Below are 20,738 nucleotides of genomic sequence, written 5' to 3' on the forward strand. Positions count from 1 at the left end.
CCCCTCCCCCTCTGACCCCGCCCCACCCCTCCAATTGACCCCGCCCCCTGTTGACCCCGCCCCTCCTCCTTCAGGTGACCCCGCCCCCCTGTCTGGGTGGCTCCGCCCTTCTGCCCCGCTGACCCCGCCCGCTCGGCTGGCCCCGCCCCTCCCTCCCCCCACAGTGACCCCGGGGGGGCGGGGGAGGGGCGGGGGGAGGGGCGGGGGAGGGGCGGGGTTTCCTCAGAGCTGCTGCGGGAACGGAACGGAGACACCTGGGGGGGACAGGACAGGTAACCTCACCTGGGGGGGACAGGACAGGTAACCTCACCTGGGGGGGACAGGACAGGTAACCTCACCTGGGGGGGCAGGACAGGTAACCTCACCTGGGGGGGCAGGACAGGTAACCTCACCTGGGGGGGCCGGGACAGGTAACCTCACCTGGGGGGGCAGGACAGGTAACCTCACCTGGGAGGACAGGTAACCTCACCTGGGGGGACAGGTAACCTCACCTGGGGGGACAGGACAGGTAACCTCACCTGGGGGGGGAGGGCAGGAAACCTCACCTGGGGGGGCAGGACAGGTAACCTCACCTGGGGGGGGCAGGGACAGGTAACCTCACCTGGGGGGGACAGGACAGGTAACCTCACCTGGGGGAGACAGGTAACCTCACCTGGGGGGGACACGGGACAGGTAACCTCACCTGGGGGGACAGGACAGGTAACCTCACCTGGGGGGGACAGGTAACCTCACCTGGGGGGGACAGGACAGGTAACCTCACCTGGGGGACAGGACAGGTAACCTCACCTGGGGGGGACAGGACAGGTAACCTCACCTGGGGGAGACAGGACAGGTAACCTCACCTGGGGGTGGCAGGTAACCTCACCTGGGAGACAGGACAGGTAACCTCACCTGGGGGGGACAGGTAACCTCACCTGGGGGACAGGACAGGTAACCTCACCTGGGGGGGACAGGACAGGTAACCTCACCTGGGGGGGACAGGTAACCTCAGCTGGGGGGGACAGGACAGGTAACCTCACCTGGGGGGGACAGGACAGGTAACCTCACCTGGGGGGGCAGGACAGGTAACCTCACCTGGGAGGGATGGGACAGGTAACCTCACCTGGGGGGGACAGGACAGGTAACCTCACCTGGAGGGACATGGAGACACCTGGGGGCACCTGGGGGGCAGGTAACGCTCACCTGGGGGTCACCCGGGGGCACCTGAGGGCACCTGGGCACACCTGGGGGTACCTGGGGGTCCTGGGGACAGCTGGGACAGACCAGGGGACACCTGGGGGCACCTGGGGAGAGGAGGCAGGTAAAACTCACCTGGGGGGCACACCTGGGCACACCTGGGATGCACCTGGAAACACCTGGGGACAGGGGTAGGTAACGCTCACCTGGAAACACCTGGGGGCACCTGGGGGGGAAACACCTGGAGGTCACCTGGGGCTGGGAACACACCTGAGGGGTCACCTGGGGATGGGGGGCAGGGGGGGTCACCTGGGGAGGGAACACACCTGGGAGTGGGGATGCACCTGGGGGTGGGGATGCACCTGGGCAGGGACACCTGGCTCAGGTGTGGGGGGGGATCCGAAACCACTGTGGGGGGGACCCTCACCTGTCCCAGCCCCTCCCTCACCTGTCCCAGCCCCTCCCTCACCTGTTCCCTCCCCCCTCACCTGTGCCCCAGCTCAGCCTGTCCTGAGACCTCACCTGTGGTGGCCCGAGCCCACCTGAGCACACCTGAACTCACCTGTCCTCACCTGAGCTCACCTAAGCACTCATGAGCCCACCTGAGCCCACCTGAACTCACCTGAGCACACCTGAGCCCACCTGTCCTCACCTGCCATGAGGATTTGGGGCCCCCCTCACCTGGGGGCTCACCTGGGGCTGCTCCTGCACCTGTGGGGGCTCTGCGGTGAGTGGGGGAGGGGCCAGGTGAGGGGAAGGGGCCAGGTGAGTGGGGGAGGGGCCGGGTGAGGGGGCTGGGCCAGGTGAGGGGGGAGGGGCCAGGTGAGGGGGCTGGGCCGGGTGAGGGGGAGGGGCAAGGTGAGGCCCCACCTGGGGCCATTTGGGGTGCCCAGGTACAGCGGAGGTGGGGGAGGGGCTCAGGTGAGACCTCCTGGCTCTGCACACCAGGTGAGCCCCTGACACCCTCAGGTGAGTCCCTGGAGCGCCCAGGTGAGCTCACCTGTCCATGTCCCGTGTTCCAGGTGTGTCCCCAGGTGTGACCCCGGAACCCCCAGGTAAGAACCTGACACCCCCAGGTGAGCCCAGGTGAGCTCACCTGTCCCTGTTCTGTGGCCCACGTGAGCTCCTGGCACACCCAGGTGAGGTCACCTGGCCCCATTGGGTGCCCAGGTGAGCTCCTGGACTGCTCAGGTGAGCCCCTGGAGTGCCCAGGTGAGCTCACCTGTCCCTGCTGGGTGCGTAGGTGAGCCCCTGGAGTGCCCAGGTGAGCTCACCTGTCCCTGCTGGGTGCCCAGGTGAGCCCCTGGAGTGCCCAGGTGAGCTCACCTGTCCCTGCTGGGCGCCCAGGTGAGCCCCCGGCATGCCCAGGTGAGCTCACCTGTCCCTGTTGGGCGCCCAGGTGAGCCCATTGGGTGCCAGGTGAGCCCCTGCTGCCTCCAGGTGAGCCCCTGGCACACCTAGGTAAGCTCACCTGTCCCCATTGAGCACCCAGGTGAGCTCCTGCACTGCTCAGGTGTGCCCCTGGAGCACCCAGGTGAGCTCACCTGTCCCTGCTGGGTGCCCAGGTGAGCTCACCTGTCCCAATTGGGCGCCCAGGTGATCCCCGGCACACCCAGGTGAGCCCACCTGTCCCTATTGGGTGCCCAGGTGAGCCCCGCTGGGTGCCCAGGTGAGCTCACCTGTCCGCATTGGGTGCCTAGGTGAGCCCTTGGAGTGCCAGGTGATCCCTGCTGGGTGCCCAGGTGAGCTCACCTGACACCGCCAGGTGAGCTCACCTGTTCCCATGGGTGCCCAGGTGAGCTCCTGGTGCCTCCAGGTGAGCCTGGCACACCCAGGTGAGCTCACCTGTTGCCATTGGGTGCCCAGGTGAGCCCCGCTGGGTGCCCAGGTGAGCTCACCTGTCCCCTCTGAGCACTCACCTGCTCTCCCCGTCCCTCGGTGCCCAGGTGAGCCCCAGGAGGGCCAGGTGCGCCTGGCCGGGGGCCCGCACAGGTGCGCGGGGCGCGTCGAGGTGTTCCACGCGGGCAGGTGGGGCACGGTGTGCGACGACACCTGGGACCTGGCGGCCGCGCGGGTCACCTGCCGCCAGGTGCGCTGCGGCCCCGCCCTGTGGGCGCCAGGTGCGGCGCAGTTCGGGCGGGGCTCAGGTGTGATCTGGCTGGACGGGATCAGGTGCGCCGGGAGCGAGGCTCACCTGGCCGAGTGCCCCGCCCACACCTGGGGGCACAACGACTGCTACCACGGGGAGGACGCCGGGGCCGTGTGCGCAGGTGAGCCGGGGCAGGTGGGACAGGTGGGACAGGTGTGGGACAGGTGGGACAGGTGAGCCAGGGCAGGTGGGACAGGTGAGGACAGGTGTGGGACAGGTGAGGAAAAACTGGGACAGGAGAGAAAGGTGGGACAGGTGAGGACAGGTGGGCACAAGTGGGGCAGGTGAGACAGGTGTGGGACAGGTGGGACAGGTGAGCATGGACAGGTGTGGGACAGGTGAGCCAGGGCAGGTGGGACAGGTGAGACAGGTGGGACAGGTGGGACAGGTGGGACAGGTGAGCCAGGGCAGGTGGGGCAGGTGAGACAGGTGGGGGGACAGGTGTGGGGTAGGTGAGGACAGGTGAGGACAGGTGGGACAGGTGAGGAAAAACTGGGACAGGCGAGAAAGGTGGGACAGGTGAGGACAGGTGGGCACAGGTGGGGCAGGTGAGGGACAGGTGAGATAGCTAAAGCAGGTGCGCACAGGTGAGCAAGGTCGGTGGGGCAGGTGAGCACGGACAGGTGAGGACAGGTGAGACATGAGGGGACAGGTGAGGACAGGTGAGGGGACAGGTGAGGCAGGTGAGCACGGACAGGTGGGACAGGTGAGACATGTGAGGCAGGTGTGCGCAGGTGAGTGCAGGTAAAGGGGACAGGTGAGGGAAATGTGGAGACAGGTGTGCACAGACAGGTGAGACAGGTGAGGGGACAGGTGAGCATGGACAGGTGGGGCAGGTGTGACAGGGGAGCACAGACAGGTGTGGTGGGACATGTGTAGGACAGGCGCGACAGGTGAGGACAGGTGGGGGAGATGTGAGGACAGGTGTGTGGGTATGGACAGGTGTGTGCAGGTGAGGGGACAGGTGCACACAGGTGTGTGCAGCTGAGGGGACAGGTGCACACAGGTGTGCGCAGGTGAGGGACAGGACAGGACACGGGGGCCATGTGCTCAGGTGTGCTCAGGTGTGCTCAGGTGTGCAGGAAAAGACAGCTGTGCTCAGGTGGGGTTACCTGGGGTTACCTGTGTGTACCTGTGTGTACCTGGGGTTACCTGGGGGTCTTTGAGGGGCACCTGGGGGGAACCTGAGGTCACCTGGGGTTACCTGAGGAGCACCTGGGGACACCTGGGGGTCCCTGTGGGTACCTGGGGTTACCTGAGCATACCTGAGGGTACCTGGGAGATACCTGGGGGTTACCTGTGGGTTACCTGTGGGGCAGCTGGGGGTACCTGGGAGACACCTGTGGGTACCTGGGGTGACCTGAGGGTACCTGGGGGGGGTCACCTGGGGGTTACCTGCGTGCCCCCGTGTTACCTGTCCTGACCAGCTCAGGTGTTTCCAGACTCGCTGGAGCCGGAGCCGCCTCACCTGCGGCTGGCCGGGGGCGGGCACCGCTGCGCGGGGAGGGTGGAGCTGCTGCACCTGGGCAGGTGGGCCGGGGTCTGCGGGCACACCTGGGGCCCGCGCGAGGCTCAGGTGGTCTGCAGGTACCTGGGCTGCGGGACCCCCCTGGCCTCACCTGGGGGCGCCTCACCTGGGGGCGCCTCACCTGGGGACGCACCTGGGGACGCACCTGGGGACGCACCTGGCCAGGTGTGGCTGGACCAGGTGAGCTGCAAAGGCACCGAGAGCGACCTGAGGCAGTGCAGGGCGGGGCCCTGGCGGGAGAGCACCTGTGGCCAGGGGGGCGTGGCCAACGTGACGTGCTCAGGTGGGTGTGACGTCATCCTCACCTGTGCGGGCAGGTGGTGCAGGTTGGGGGGGGGGATGGGTCAGGGGGGCTCAGGTGGGTCTGAGAAATTCACCTGGCCAGGTCACACCTGAGCCCCCTCACCTGAAGCCCCCTCACCTGGCCAGACCTCACCTGCACCCCCCTCACCTGGCCAGACCTCACCTGCCCCCCCTCACCTGCCCAGCTCACACCTGACCCCCCCAATCCTCTCACCTGTCCCCCTCACCTGTCCAGATTTCACCTGAGCCTTTCCTCACCTCCCCCACCTTCACCTGACCCCCCCCAATCCTCTCACCTGTCCTCCCTCACCTGTAACCCCCCCATCACCTGCCCAGCCCTCACCTGTCCAAGTCTCACCTGTCTCCCCCTCACCTGTCCAGATCTGATTTGCTCCCCCTCACCTGAGCCCCACCCTCACCTGCCCAGTCACACCTGACCCCCCAATCCTCTCACCTGTCCCTCCCTCACCTGTCCTCCCTCACCTGTCCCCCTCCAATCCTCTCACCTGTCCCCCCCCACCTGCCCAGTCACAGTTGACCCCCCCCTCCATCCTCTCACCTGTCCAACCTCACCTGGCCCTCCCTCACCTGTAACCCCCTGCTCAGATCACACCTGAGCCCCCCCTCACCTGCCTCCCCCTCACCTGCCCAGCTCTCACCTGAGCCTCTCTCTCACCTGTCCCCCCTCACCTGTCCCTCCTCACCTGAGCCCCTCCCTCACCTGTCCCTCCTCACCTGTCCTCCCTCACCTGTCCCCCTCCAATCCTCTCACCTGTCCCTCCTCACCTGAGCCCCTCCCTCACCTGTCCTCCTCCAATCCTCTCGCCTGTCCCCCCAATCCTCTCACCTGTCCCCCCACCTGTCCCCCCCACCTGTCCCTCCTCACCTGAGCCCCTCCCTCACCTGTCCCACTCCAATCCTCTCACCTGTCCCCCCCACCTGTCCCCCCCTCACTTGTCCCTCCTCACCTGAGCCCCTCCCTCATCTGTCCCCCCAATCCTCTCACCTGTCCCCCCAATCCTCTCACCTGTCCCCCTCCAATCCTCTCACCTGTCCTCCCTCACCTGTCCCCCCAATCCTCTCACCTGTCCCCCCAATCCTCTCACCTGTCCCCCCTCACCTGTCCGCAGGCTGGGCGCTGGCCACGCCCCCCCAGGTGCGCCTGGCGGACGGGCCAGGTGCGTGCGCGGGCCGGGTGGAGGTGCTGCACCTGGGCAGGTGGGGCACGGTCTGCGACGACACCTGGGCCTTCCCGGCCGCCGCCGTGGTCTGCAGGTACCTGGGCTGCGGCCAGGTGATCGCGGCCCCGCCCCGCGCCCGCTTCGGGCCCGGCCGCGGCCAGGTGTGGCTGGACGGGCTCACCTGCACAGGTGAGGAGGCCGCGCCCTCCGAGTGCCGCCACAAAGGGTGGGGAGTGCACACCTGCGAGCACAGCGAGGACGCCGGGGTGGTGTGCGCAGGTGAGCACAGGTGGGACAGGTGAGCACAGGTGGGACAGGTGAGGGACAGGGGGAAAGGTGTGCGCAGGTGAGGGACAGGTGAGGGATGGGTGAGAACGGAGGGGACAGGTGAGAACAGGTGGGACAGGTGAGCACAGGTGGGACAGGTGAGGGACAGGGGGAAAGGTGTGCGCAGGTGAGGGACAGGTGAGGGATGGGTGAGAATGGAGGGGACAGGTGAGAACAGGTGGGACAGGTGAGGGACAGGGGGAAAGGTGTGCGCAGGTGAGGGACAGGTGAGGGATGGGTGAGAATGGAGGGGACAGGTGAGAACAGGTGGGACAGGTGAGAACAGGTGGGACAGGTGAGGGACAGGGGGAAAGGTGTGCACAGGTGAGGGACAGGTGAGGGATGGGTGAGAATGGAGGGGACAGGTGAGAACAGGTGGGACAGGTGTGTGCAGGTGAGGGACAGGTGAGGGACAGGGGAAAAGGTGTGCTCAGGTGAGGGACAGGTGAGGGATGGGTGAGAATGGGAGGGGACAGGTGAGAACAGGTGAGGGGTGGAACAGGTGTGGGACAGGTGAGGTGGGGAGAGCACACCTGTGAGCACAGCGAGGACGCCGGGGTCGTGTGCGCAGGTGAGCACAGGTGAGGGGTGGGACAGGTGAGGGGTGGGACAGGTGTGCGCAGGTGAGGGACAGGTGAGTACAGGTGGGACAGGTGAGGGACAGGGGGACAGGTGAGGGGTGGGACAGGTGTGGGTGGGACAAGTGAGAATGGAGAACAGGTGAGAATGGGACAGGTGAGGGGTTGGACAGGTATGAGACAGGTGAGGGACAGGTGTGTGCACAGGTGTGCATAGGTGGGGACAGGTGAGGGACAGGTGAGGTGGGGAGTGCACACCTGTGAGCACAGCGAGGATGCCAGTGTGGTGTGTGCAGGTGAGCACAGGTGGGACAGGTGAGGGACAGGAGGACAGGTGTGTGCAGGTGAGGGACAGGTGTGGGACAGGTGAGTGATGGGTGACAATGGGGGGGAGGTGAGAACAGGTGAGGGACAGGTGGGACAGGTGGGACAGTTGAAGGACAGGTGAGGGATGGAGGGGACAGGGGGACAGGTGGGACAGGTGAGACAGGTGGGACAGGTGGGCTGTGACCAAAGCCCCTCACCTCTCCCACTCTCCCCTGTTCTCACCTGTCCCATTCTCACCTGTCCCCAATTCTCACCTGTCCCTCACCTGTCACAAATTCTCACCTGTCCCACCCTCACCTGTCCCACCTGTCCCTCCACCCTCACCTGTCTCACTCTCACCTGTTCTCACCTGTCCCACCCTCACCTGTCCCCCCAACCTCACCAGTCTCATTCTCACCTGTCCTCACCTGTCCCTCACCTGTCCCCCACACCCTCACCTGTCCCACCTGTCCCTCTCTCACCCATTCTCACCTGTCCCACCCTCACATATCCCACCTGTCCCTCCACCCTCAGCTGTCTCACTCTCACCTGTTCTCACCTGTCCCATTCTCACCTGTCCCATTCTCACCTGTTCTCACCTGTCCCATTCTCACCTGTCCCCCCAACCTCACCTGTCCCACCTGTCCCTCTCTCACCCATTCTCACCTGTCCCACCCTCACTTATCCCACCTGTCCTCACCTGTCCCCCCTCACCTGCTCCTCCACTCTCACCTGTCCCCCCTCACCTGTCCCTCACCTGTCCCTCACCTGTCCCCAGGTTCGGGCCTGGCTGACCTGACTCACCTGCGCCTGGCCGAGGGCCCGCACAGGTGCGCCGGGCGCCTCCAGGTGCGGCACGAGGGGCGCTGGGGCGGGGTCTGCGGCCTCACCTGGGCGCTGCCGGCGGCTCAGGTCACCTGCCGCTACCTGGGCTGCGGCCCCGCCCTCGGCGCCGCCCAGGTGAGCGTGCCCGGGGAGGAGCTCACCTGGCTGGAGTGGCTCAGGTGCGAGGGCGGCGAGGGGAACCTGCTGGAGTGCCAGGTGAGCGCCTGGGGCGCCGCCCACTGCCCGCACGCCACCGTCACCTGTGCACAGCCAGGTGAGGCACGGGGCACCTGGGCAGGTGAGGGGTGAGGGGGGCACACCTGGGGACACACCTGGGGATACCTGGGGGCACTTGGGGACACCTGGGGACACACCTGAGGGCACCTGGGGATATCTGCAGACACACCTGGACACACCAGAGGACACCTGGGGACACACCTGGGATACCTGGGGGATACTTGGGGACACACCTGGGGATACCTGGGCACACCTGGGGACACCAAAGACACACCTGGGGCACACCTGGGCACACCTGGGCATACCTGGAGGCACCTGGGACACACCTGGGGGCACCTGGGGGAACCTGCTGGAGTGCCAGGTGAGCGCCTGGGGCGCCGCCCACTGCCCGCACGCCACCGTCACCTCTGCACAGCCAGGTGAGGCACGGGGCACCTGGGCGGGTGAGGGGTGAAGGGGGCACACCTGGGGACACACCTGGGGATACCTGGGGGCACTTGGGGACACCTGGGGACACACCTGGGGACACACCTGGGAATACCTGGGGATACCTGGGCACACCTGGGGACATCAAAGACACACCTGGGGCACACCTGGGCACACCTGGGCATACCTGGAGGCACCTGGGACACACCTGGGGGCACCTGGGGGAACCTGCTGGAGTGCCAGGTGAGCGCCTGGGGCGCCGCCCACTGGCCCACTGCCCGCACGCCACCGTCACCTGTGCACAGCCAGGTGAGGCACGGGGCACCTGGGCAGGTGAGGGGTGAGGGGGGCACACCTGGGGACACACCTGGGGATACCTGGGGGCACTTGGGGACACCTGGGGACACACCTGGGGGTACCTGGGGGCACTTGGGGACACCTGGGGACACATCTGGGGGTACCTCGGGACACCTGGGGATATCCACAGACACACCTGGGCACACCTGGGGGCACAGCTGGAACCCTGGCCAGGTGAGCACACCTGCCCAGCTCCCCCCTGTGTGTTTCAGGTGAGACCCCAGCGGCCCCAGGTGAGGCCCTGACAGTCTCAGGTGCAACCACGAAACCCCCAGGTGAGGTCCAGGTGTGCCCAGGTGAGCTGGGGCTGCTGAACCGCCCCCACACCTGGCTGAGGTGGGCGTGGCCCTGCCCAGGTGGGCTCACCTGTCCACGTTCTGTGCTCCAGGTGAGGCCCTGCCGCCCTCAAGTGCGAGCCCAGAACCCTCAGGTGAGTCCCTGGTACCCAGGTGAGCTCACCTGTCCCTGTGCTGTGGCCCAGGTGAGCCCGAGGTGCACCTGGCTGGGGCCGGCCCAGGTGAGCTCACCTGTCCCTGTTCTGTGTTCCAGGTGTGCCCCCAGGTGCGATTCTGGGACCCTCAAGTGAGAACCTGACACACCCAGGTGAGTTCACCTGTCCCCATGTGGTGCCCAGGTGAGCCCCTGGTGCCTCCAGGTGAGCCTGGCACACCCAGGTGAGCCCCACTGGGTGCCCAGGTGAGCTCTTGGCATGCCCAGGTGTGCTCACCTGTCCCCATTGGGTGCCCAGGTGAGCTCCTGGAGTGCTCAGGTGAGCTCACCTGTCCCTGCTGGGCACCCAGGTGAGCCCCTGGAGCGCTCAGGTGATCCCCGCTGGGTGCCCAGGTGAGCCCCGCTGGGTGCCCAGGTGAGCCCCGCTGGGTGCCCAGGTGAGCTCACCTGTCCCCTCTGAGCACTCACCTGCTCTCCCCGTCCCTCGGTGCCCAGGTGAGCCCCAGGAGGGCCAGGTGCGCCTGGCCGGGGGCCCGCACAGGTGCGCGGGGCGCGTCGAGGTGTTCCACGCGGGCAGGTGGGGCACGGTGTGCGACGACACCTGGGACCTGGCGGCCGCGCGGGTCACCTGCCGCCAGGTGCGCTGCGGCCCCGCCCTGTGGGCGCCAGGTGCGGCGCAGTTCGGGGAGGGGGCGGGGCCCATCTGGCTGGACGGGCTCAGGTGCACCGGGAGCGAGGCTCACCTGGCCGAGTGCCCCGGGCACACCTGGGGGCAGCACACCTGTAACCACGCCGAGGACGCCGGGGCCGCGTGCGCAGGTGAGCCAGGGCAGGTGGGACAGGTGAGCTCAGGTGTGCACAGGTGAGCTCAGGTGTGTTCAGGTGAGCTCAGATGTGTGCAGGTGTGCACAGGTGAGTTCAGGTGAGGGGACAGGTGAGCTCAGGTGTGCACAGGTGAGCTCAGGTGTGTTCAGGTGAGGGACAGGTGAGCACACCTGGATTATGGGGGGGGGAGGGCATGGGTGAAGAAGAGGGAAGGGCGCACCTGGGCACACCTGGGCACACCTGGCCCTGCCCCGTTCTTGTCCCACACCTGTCCCAGGTAACTCCCCCAGGTGATCCTGCCCCCCACACCTGTCCCACACCTGGGGATCTCCTGTAGCTCTGCCCCCACACCTGTGCCACACCTGTCCCTCTCTGTCCCTCTCCTGCCCCCACACCTGTCCCAGGTGACCCTGCCCTCACACCTGTCCTGTACCTTACCTGTCCCTGCCCCAACACCTGTCCCACACCTGTCTCAGGTAACCCCCAGGTAACCCTGACCCCCCCCACCTGTCCTATAGCTCACCTGTCCCTGCCCCCTCACCTGTGCCCAGGTGATCTGCAGGTGACCCCCAGGTAACCCTGACCCACCCCCACACCTGTCCCTGCCCACACACCTGTGCCCAGGTGGCCTCCAGGGAACCCTGACCCCTCACCTGCCCCACACCTGTCCCACACCTGTCCCAGGTAACCCCCAGGTGACCCCCAGGTAACCCTGACCCCCCCATACCTGTCCCTGCCCCTCACCTGTGCCCAGGTGATTCCCAGGTAACCCTGCCCCCACACCTGCCCCTCACCTGTGCCCAGGTGCCCCCCAGGTAACCCTGACCCCTCACCTGTCCCACACCTGTCCCAGGTGACCCACAGGTGCCCCCCAGGTAACCCTGCCCCTCACCTGTGCCCAGGTGTCCCCCAGGTGACCCTGCCCCTCACCTGTGCCCAGGTGCCCCCCAGGTAACCCTGCCCCTCACCTGTGCCCAGGTGATTCCCAGGTAACCCTGACCCCTCACCTGTGCCCAGGTGCCCCCCAGGTGACCCTGCCCCTCACCTGTGCCCAGGTAACCCTGACCCCCCACACCTGCCCCTCACCTGTGCCCAGGTGCCCCCCAGGTGACCCTGCCCCTCACCTGTGCCCAAGTGCCCCCCAGGTGACCCCTCCCTCTGTCCCTCCCCCAGAGTCGGAGGCCCCGCCCCCTCCCCAGGTGCGTCTCTCAGGTGCGCCCGACAGGTGCGCGGGGCGGGTGGAGGTGCTGCGCGCTCACCTGTGGGGCACCGTCTGCGACGACACCTGGGGGCTGCGCGAGGCTCAGGTGCTCTGCGCTCACCTGGGCTGCGGCCCCGCCCTGGAGGCACCGGGCGCGGCCAGGTACGGCCGGGGGGCGGGGCCCATCTGGCTGGATGACGTCACCTGCACGGGGGAGGAGCCCGACTTCTTCAGGTGCGCCCACCGCACCTGGGGGGAGCACAACTGCCACCACGGCGAGGACGCGGGCGTGGTCTGCGCAGGTGAGCCCCGACAGGTGGGACAGGTGGGACAGGTGTGACATGGACAGGTCAGACAGGTGAGACAGGTGTGATATGGACAGGTGAGACAGGTGAGACAGGTGGGACAGGTGGGACAGGTGTGACATGGACAGGTGAGACAGGTGGGACAGGTGGGACAGGTGTGATATGGACAGGTGAGACAGGTGGGACAGGTGTGATATGGACAGGTGAGACAGGTGGGACAGGGACAGGTGAGACAAGTGTGATGTGGACAAGTGAGACAGGTGGGACAGGGACAGGTGTGATATGGACAGGTGAGACAGGTGGGACAGGGACAGGTGAGACAAGTGTGATGTGGACAAGTGAGACAGGTGGGACAGGGACAGGTGTGATATGGACAGGTGAGACAGGGACAGGTGAGACAGGTGTGATATGGACAGGTGAGACAGGTGGGACAGGTGTGATGTGGACAGGTGTGACATGGACAGGTGTGACAGGTGTGATGTGGACAGGTGAGACAGGTGGGACAGGTGGGACAGGGACAGGTGTGACATGGACAGGTGAGATATGGACAGGTGAGATATGGACAGATGTGGTCTGCGCAGGAGAGCCCCGACAGGTGGGACAGGTGAGACAGGGACAGGTGAGAAAGGGACAGGTGTGACAGGTGTGATATGGACAGGTGTGATATGGACAGGTGTGCACAGGTGAGACATGGACAGGTGCGACAGGTGCGACAGGTGAGACAGGTGGGACAGGTGAGACAGGGACAGGTGTGATATGGACAGATGTGCGCAGGTGAACACCGACAGGTGAGACAGGTGTGATATGGACAGGTGTGGTCTGTGCAGGTGAGCCCCGACAGGTGAGACAGGTGTGATGTGTGCAGGTGAGTGCAGACAGTTGAGACAGGGACAGGTGAGCGAGAACAGGTGAGACAGCTGTGCCCAGCTGTGCCCAGGTGCGCAGGTGTGATACGGACAGGTGTGCTGTGCTCAGGTGAACAAGGACAGGTGTGCACAGGTGTGCCATGCACAGGTGAGGTGGGGGCTCCTATAGGGCGGGTCTCACCTGTTCAGGTGAGCCTCACCTGGTGCTGGCTCTCACCTGTCCGTGTCCCCGCAGGTAACTCGAGCTCAGGTGAGGTGCGGTTGGTGGCCGGGCCTCACCTGTGCGCAGGTAGGGTGGAGGTGCTGCACGAGGGGAGCTGGGGCAGCGTCTGCGACCGCGGCTGGGACCTGAGGGACGCCCAGGTGAGCCCAGGTGGGGACAGGTGAGGGCAGGGGGGGACAGGTGAGCTCGGGGGGGTCCTGAGGGGCCGCACAGGTGAGCATGGGGGGGGGACAGGTGAGCTCAGGTGGGGACAGTTGAGCATGGGGTGCAGAGGTGAGCGAAGGGGAGGGGACAGGTGAGCTCAGGTGTATCCCTGGGTGAGCTCAGGTGTGCTTGGGATAACTCAGGTGTGTTTGCAGCTCAGCCAGGTGTGTTACCTGTCCCCCAGGCGTGTTTCAGGTCCCTCAGGTGTGTTACCTGTCCCACAGGTAGTCTGCCGCCAGGTGGGCTGCGGGCGGGCGCTGTCGGCGCCAGGTGGGGCGCGCTTCGGGCAGGGCTCGGGCCAGGTGTGGCTGAGCGAGCTCACCTGTGCGGGCAGCGAGCGGCACCTGGGCCAGTGCCCCGCCCCTCCCTGGGGCAGCAACACCTGCGGGCACGGCCAGGACGCGGCGGTGGAGTGCGCAGGTGAGCACCCGCAGGTACCGACAGGTGGGGACAGGTGAGCACGGACAGGTGAGGACAGGTGTGTGCAGGTGAGCACCCGCAGGTACCAACAGGTACAGACAGCTGAGCACGGACAGGTGAGGACAGGTGTGCGCAGGTGAGCACCCGCAGGTACCAACAGGTACAGACAGCTGAGCACGGACAGGTGAGGACAGGTGTGCGCAGGTGAGCACCCGCAGGTACCGACAGGTGAGGACAGGTGAGCACAGACAGGTGAGGACAGGTGTGTGCAGGTGAGCACCCGCAGGTACCGACAGGTGAGGACAGGTGAGCATGGACAGGTGAGGACAGGTGTGTGCAGGTGAGCACCCGCAGGTACCGACAGGTACGGACAGGTGAGCACGGACAGGTGAGGACAGGTGTGTGCAGGTGAGCACCTGCAGGTACGGACAGGTGAGCATGGACAGGTGAGGACAGGTGTGCGCAGGTGAGCACCTGCAGGTACTGACAGGTACGGACAGGTGAGCATGGACAGGTGAGGACAGGTGTGCGCAGGTGAGCACCCGCAGGTACCAACAGGTACGGACAGGTGAGCACGGACAGGTGAGGACAGGTGTGCGCAGGTGAGCACCCACAGGTACCGACAGGTACGGACAGGTGAGCACGGACAGGTGAGGACAGGTGTGCGCAGGTGAGCACCCACAGGTACCGACAGGTACGGACAGGTGAGCACGGACAGGTGAGGACAGGTGTGCGCAGGTGAGCACCTGCAGGTATTGACAGGTACGGACAGGTGAGCACGGACAGGTGAGGACAGGTGTGTGCAGGTGAGCACCCGCAGGTACCGACAGGTACGGACAGGTGAGCACGGACAGGTAAGGACAGGTGTGTGCAGGTGAGCACCAACAGGTACGGACAGGTACGGACAGGTGGGGACAGGTGAGCATGGACAGGTGAGGACAGGTACAGGCAGGTGTGCGCAGGTGAGCACAAACAGGTGGGAACAGGTGAGGACAGGTGAGAACAGGCACAGGCAGATGAGAATGGGTATGGACAGGTGAGCACAGACAGGTGAGAACAGGTATGGACAGGTGTGTACAGGTGAGCACAGACAGGTGAGAACAGGTATGGACAGGTGTGTACAGGTGAGCACAGACAGGTGAGAACAGGTATGGACAGGTGTGTACAGGTGAGCACAGACAGGTCAGGACAGGTATGGACAGGTGTGTACAGGTGAGCATGGACAGATGAGAACAGGCATGGACAGGTGTGTACAGGTGAGGAAAGACAGGTGAGAACAGGTATGGACAGGTGTGTACAGGTGAGCATGGACAGGTGGGCACAGCTATGAAGAGGTGAGCAATTATGGACAGGTGGGCAGGGACAGGCGTGCTCAGGTGAGGGGGCGGGGCACAGGTGTGCTGTGAGGTGTCCGTTACCTGCCCTCACCTGTCCTTCTCCATCCCTCACCTGTCTCACCTGTCCCCTTTCCCCTTACCCCACATCCTCACCTGTCCCTCCCTCACCTGTCTATCCCTCACCTGTCCATCCCTCACCTGTCCATCCTTCACCTGTCCCTCACCTGTCTATCCCTCACCTGTCTATCCCTCACCTGTCTATCCCTCACCTGTCCATCCCTCACCTGTCTATCCCTCACCTGTCCATCCCTCACCTGTCCATCCTTCACCTGTCCCTCACCTGTCCATCCCTCACCTGTCCATCCCTCACCTGTCCATCCCTCACCTGTCCATCCCTCACCTGTCCATCCCTCACCTGTCCCCCCAGGTGCTCACCTGTCCCTCAGCTGTGCCCCCCTCACCTCTCCCCTTTCCCCACAGCCCCCCCTCACCTCACCTGTCCCTCACCTGTACCTGTCCATTGACTCACCTGTCCCTCACCTGTACCTGTGCATTCACTCACCTGTACCTGTCCATTGACTCACCTGTCCCTCACCTGTACCTGTGCATTCACTCACCTGTACCTGTCCATTGACTCACCTGTCCCTCACCTGTCTGTCTCCCAGCAGCCTCTCCCCCCTCCCCCTCACCTGTCCCGGGGGCTCCCCAGGTGCGCCTGGCCGGGGGCCCGCACAGGTGCGCCGGCCGGGTGGAGCTGCTGCACCTGGGCAGGTGGGGCTCGGTCTGCGACCACTCCTGGGACCTGGCGGCCGCGCGCGTCACCTGCCGCCAGGTGAGCTGCGGCCCCGCCCTGGGCGCGCCCAGCCGCGCGCGCTTTGGCCCAGGTGAGGGCCCGGTGTGGCTGGGCCAGGTGCGCTGCACAGGTGAGGAGCTCACCTTGGACAGGTGCGAGCGGCGGCCCTGGGAGGAGCACGACTGCGGGCCGGAGGAGACGGCGGCGGCCGTGTGTGCAGGTGAGCACCTGGGCAGGTGAGGGACAGGTGAGCACCTGGGACAGGTGTGCGCAGGTGAGCACCTGGGTAGGTGAGGGACAGGTGAGCACCTGGGACAGGTGTGCGCAGGTGAGCACCTGGGTAGGTGAGGGACAGGTGAGAACCTGGGACAGGTGTGCGCAGGTGAGCACCTGGGTAGGTGAGGGACAGGTGAGAACCTGGGACAGGTGTGCGCAGGTGAGCACCTGGGCAGGTGAGGGACAGGTGAGCACCTGGGCAGGTGAGGGACAGGTGTGCGCAGGTGAGCACCTGGACAGGTGAGGGACAGGTAAGCACCTGGAACAGGTGTGCGCAGGTGAGGGACAGGTGTGCGCAGGTGAGCACCTGCACAGGTGAGGGACAGGTGTGCGCAGGTGAGGGACAGGTGTGCACCTGGGACAGGTGTGCGGAGGTGAGCACCTGGGCAGGTGAGGGACAGGTGTGCACAGGTGAGCACCTGGGCAGGTGAGGGACAGGTGAGCACCTGGAACAGGTGTGCGGAGGTGAGCACCTGGGCAGGTGAGGGACAGGTGAGAACCTGGGACAGGTGTGCGCAGGTGAGGGACAGGTGTGTGCAGGTGAGCACCTGCACAGGTGAGGGACAGGTGTGCGCAGGTGAGGGACAGGTGAGAACCTGTGACAGGTGTGCGCAGGTGAGGGACAGGTGTGTGCAGGCGAGCACCTGGAAGAACAGGTGTGCACAGGTGAGGAACAGGTGTGCGTGGGTGAGCACCTGGAACAGGTGAGGGGGACAGGTGAGCACCTGGGGGGACAGGTGAGGGGACACAGGTGTGCGCAGGTGACCACCTGGCACAGGTGAAGGGTGGGAAGGCTCAGGTGTGGTTTGGGGGTCTCAGGTGTGCCCAGGTGAGCTCAGGTGTGCTCAGGTAATGTAGATGAGGTGAGGCACCCAGGTGTGCCCAGGTGCTCCCAGTTGGCCCCAGGTTCCCCCAAGTAGGTTCAGGTGTCCCCTGGTGCCCCCAGGTGTGCTCAGGTGGGTTCAGGTGTCCCCTGGTTCCCTCCAGGTAGGTTCAGGTGCATCCAGGTGCTTCCAGGTGTGCTCAGTTGAACTACTGTGTTACCCAGGTAACACAGGTGTGCCCAGGTGAGCTCAGGTGCTCCCAGGTACCCCCAGGTGTCCCCACCTGTCCCCAGGTGCCCCTAGGTGAGCTCAGGTGTGTTCAGATGAGCTCAGGTGAGCTCAGGTGTGTTCAGGTGAGCTCAGGTGTTCCCAGGTGCCCCCAGGTGAGCTCAGGTGGGTTCAGGTGAGCTCAGGTGTCCCCTGGTTCCCTCCAGGTGCTGCCAGGTGTGCTCAGTTGAGCTCAGGTATACTCAGGTAACACAGGTGGGCTCAGGTGAGCATTGGGGACTCAGGTGCCCCCAGGTGAGCTCAGGTGTCCCCAGGTGTGCCCAAGATGCCCTCAGGTGAGCTCAGGTGTATTCAGGTGAGCTCAGGTGTGTTCAGGTGAGCTCAGGTGTGTTCAGGTGAGCTCAGGTGGGCTCAGGTGTGTTCAGGTGAGCTCAGGTGGGTTCAGGTGAGCTCAGGTGGGTTCAGGTGCCCCGGCCGTGCCTGACCCCGCCCCCTCCCGCAGGTGAGGATCCCCCCCAGGTGCGGCTGCGGGGCGGGGCCGGGCCCTGCGCGGGGCAGGTGCAGGTGCTGCTGAACCGCACCTGGCTGCAGGTGTGCGGCCTCACCTGGGGGCTGCCCGAGGCGCAGGTGCTGTGCCGGCAGCTGGGCTGCGGCCCCGCCCTCGGCGCACCTGTGGGGCCGCACCTGCCCGAGCAGGGGCCTCACCTGGCCGGGCTCACCTGTGACGGCTCCGAGTCGCAGCTGGCCGAGTGCCTGGAGCGGGGGGCGGGGCCGAGCACCTGCGCAGGTGGGGCGGCAGAGGCCAGGTGTGCCCTGCCTGCAGGTGAGTGAGGGGGAGGGGCCGAAGGTGAGGGACGGGGGTGGGGGAGGGGCCAAAGGTGTGGGACAGGTGTGGGGGAGGGGCCCAGGTGAGCCCCATGTGTGGGGGAGGGGCTGCAGGTGTGGGGGAGGAGCTAAAGGTGAACTCCAGGTATGGGGGAGGGGCTCAAGGTCTGGGGGAGGGGCTTCAAATGAGGGACAGGTGTGGGGGAGGGGCCAAAGGGGAGGGACAGGTGTGGGGGAAGGAATCCCAGTGAAGGTCCAGGTGAGGGGGGAGGGCTGGGACAGGTGAGACAGGTGGGACAGGTGGGACAGGTAAAGGTGGGACAGGTGAGAAGGAGGAGACAGGTGTGAAGGGTAGGGCAGGTCAGGACAGGTGAGGAAGGCAGGACAGGTAAGGACAGGTGAGGAAGGCAGGACAGGTAAGGACAGGTGTGACGGCTCCCCCCGACGCCTCACCTGTCCCCAGGTGCTGCCCCCACCTGTGCCTACCTGGTGGTGCTGCTGGTGCTGCTGACGTCACTGGGCGGGGCCCTCCTCTGGCTCACCTTGCGGGCCAGGTGTGTCCCAGGTGAGTCCCGCCCCTGCCCCGCCCCCCAGGCGACCCCAGGTGACCCCAGGTGACCTCAGGTGTGTCCCCAGCTCACCTGGACGCCCCGAGGGCCCCCGGCAACATCTACCTGCCCAGGAGGGCCTCACCTGGCCAGGTCGAGGCGCTGCAGCTGATGGATGATGCCCCCTGAGCTCACCTGGTGGGGCTCACCTGGAACTCACCTGGTGGGGCTCACCTGGGGACTGGAACTCACCTGGGATCCCTCACCTGGTGGGGCTCACCTGGACTGGAACCTCTCACCTGGGATCCCTCACCTGGTGGGGCTCACCTGGGGACTGGAACCTCTCACCTGGCTGCTCTCACCTGGACTCCTCACCTGAACCTCACCTGGAATCCTCACCTGCAAACCCTCACCTGGCCACCCTCACCTGGAAATCTCACCTGGGATCTCTCACCTGGAGTCCTCACCTGCAATCTCCAACGGAACCTCTCACCTGGCCACCCTCACCTGCAAACCCTCACCTGGAATCCTCACCTGAACCTCACCTGCAATCTCTCATCTGGCTGCTCTCACCTGAACATCTCACCTGAATCCTCACCTGGCTCCTCTCACCTGGAATCCTCACCTGAACCTCTCACCTGAACCTCACCTGGAATCCTCACCTGAACCTCACCTGGAATCCTCACCTGAACCTCACCTGGAATCCTCACCTGCAAACCCTCACCTGGCCACGCTCACCTGGCTGCACTCACCTGGGATCCCTACGTGGAATCCCTCACCTGAACCTCTCACCTGCAATCTCTGAACCTCACCTGGCCGCCCTCACCTGGAATCTCACCTGGAATCCTCACTTGAACCTTACCTGGCCACTCTCACCTGGCTGCTCTCACCTGGAATCTGCACCTGGAATCTCTTACCTGAACCTCTCACCTGGAATCCCTCACCTGGCCGCTCTCACCTGGAATTTCTCACCTGGTCGCCCTCACCTGGAATCTTTCACCTGAACCTCACCTGAACCTTACCTGGCCGCTCTCACCTGGAATCCTCACCTGGCCACTCTCACCTGGCCGCTCTCACCTGGAATCCTCACCTGGCCGCTCTCACCTGGAATCCTCACCTGGCCGCTCTCACCTGGCCACTCTCACCTGGAATCCTCACCTGGAATCCTCACCTGGCTGCTCTCACCTGGAATCCTCACCTGGCCGCTCTCACCTGGCCGCTCTCACCTGGAATCCTCCCCTGGAATCCTCACCTGGCTGCTCTCACCTGGAATCCTCACCTGGAATCCTCACCTGGCTGCTCTCACCTGGCCACTCTCACCTGGCCGCTCTCACCTGGAATCCTCACCTGGCCGCTCTCACCTGGAATCCTCACCTGGAATCCTCACCTGGCTGCTCTCACCTGGAATCCTCACCTGGAATCCTCACCTGGAATCCTCACCTGGCTGCTCTCACCTGGCCGCTCTCACCTGGAATCCTCACCTGGCTGCTCTCACCTGGAATCCTCACCTGGAATCCTCACCTGGCTGCTCTCACCTGGAATCCTCACCTGGAATCCTCACCTGGCTGCTCTCACCTGGAATCCTCACCTGGAATCCTCACCTGGCTGCTCTCACCTTGCTGCTCTCACCTGGAATCCTCACCTGGAATCCTCACCTGGCTTCTCTCACCTGGAATCCTCACCTGGAATCCTCATCTGGAATCCTCACCTGGAATCCTCACCTGGCTGCTCTCATCTGGAATCCTCACCTGGAATCCTCACCTGGAATCCTCACCTGGCCGCTCTCACCTGGAATCCTCACCTGGCTGCTCTCACCTGGAATCCTCACCTGGAATCCTCACCTGGCCGCTCTCACCTGGCCACTCTCACCTGGCCCCTCCCCCCTCTTTAGCAGCTCAGGTGTCCCCGTACACCTGGGCAGGTGAATAAATAAAAAATGGCGTCTGGAGCCCCCAGGTGTGAATTTTGGGAATCTCATCCCCCCCCCAGGTGTGACTCTCAGGTGTTCCCACCCCCCCGA

At 65.3% G+C, this 20,738-nt stretch overlaps 1 protein-coding gene across 8 annotated transcripts; it reads left to right on the forward strand.

Annotated features, from left to right (window-relative positions):
• Positions 1-204: 204 nt before the first annotated feature.
• LOC132334708 (scavenger receptor cysteine-rich domain-containing group B protein-like) lies at positions 205-20,666 on the forward strand. Of its 8 annotated transcripts, none has more exons than XM_059860795.1 (18): positions 205-272; positions 1,676-1,903; positions 2,199-2,231; positions 3,123-3,446; positions 4,768-5,136; positions 6,287-6,616; positions 8,327-8,647; positions 9,606-9,668; positions 9,782-9,823; positions 9,943-9,996; positions 10,339-10,662; positions 11,842-12,171; positions 13,276-13,403; positions 13,692-13,887; positions 15,890-16,237; positions 17,848-18,168; positions 18,634-18,735; positions 18,807-20,666. In XM_059860795.1, exons 2-18 carry the CDS (start codon positions 1,834-1,836, stop codon positions 18,905-18,907), a joined length of 3,456 nt encoding a protein of 1,151 aa, XP_059716778.1. In that variant the 5' UTR covers positions 205-272; positions 1,676-1,833; the 3' UTR covers positions 18,908-20,666. The 8 variants fall into 8 exon arrangements, 5 of the variants coding, with proteins under 5 accessions (XP_059716778.1, XP_059716779.1, XP_059716780.1 ...); XM_059860796.1 differs by having other exon boundaries at positions 15,893-16,237; XM_059860797.1 differs by lacking the exon at positions 9,606-9,668.
• The last annotated feature ends 72 nt before the right edge of the window (positions 20,667-20,738 follow it).

This window comes from Haemorhous mexicanus, chromosome 16 (assembly GCF_027477595.1).
Source record: "Haemorhous mexicanus isolate bHaeMex1 chromosome 16, bHaeMex1.pri, whole genome shotgun sequence".
In the NCBI taxonomy this organism is placed as follows: Eukaryota; Metazoa; Chordata; class Aves; order Passeriformes; family Fringillidae; genus Haemorhous; species Haemorhous mexicanus.

Bases quoted from the DNA above. Each gene is read 5' to 3' on its own strand.
- LOC132334708 (XM_059860795.1), top strand. From the start codon at position 1,834: ATGAGGATTTGGGGCCCCCCTCACCTGGGGGCTCACCTGGGGCTGCTC. The intron at 9,669-9,781 runs GTGAGGTCCAGG...TCTGTGCTCCAG, and splicing joins TGCAACCACGAAACCCCCAG to GTGAGGCCCTGCCGCCCTCA. The intron at 9,824-9,942 runs GTGAGTCCCTGG...TCTGTGTTCCAG, and splicing joins TGCGAGCCCAGAACCCTCAG to GTGTGCCCCCAGGTGCGATT.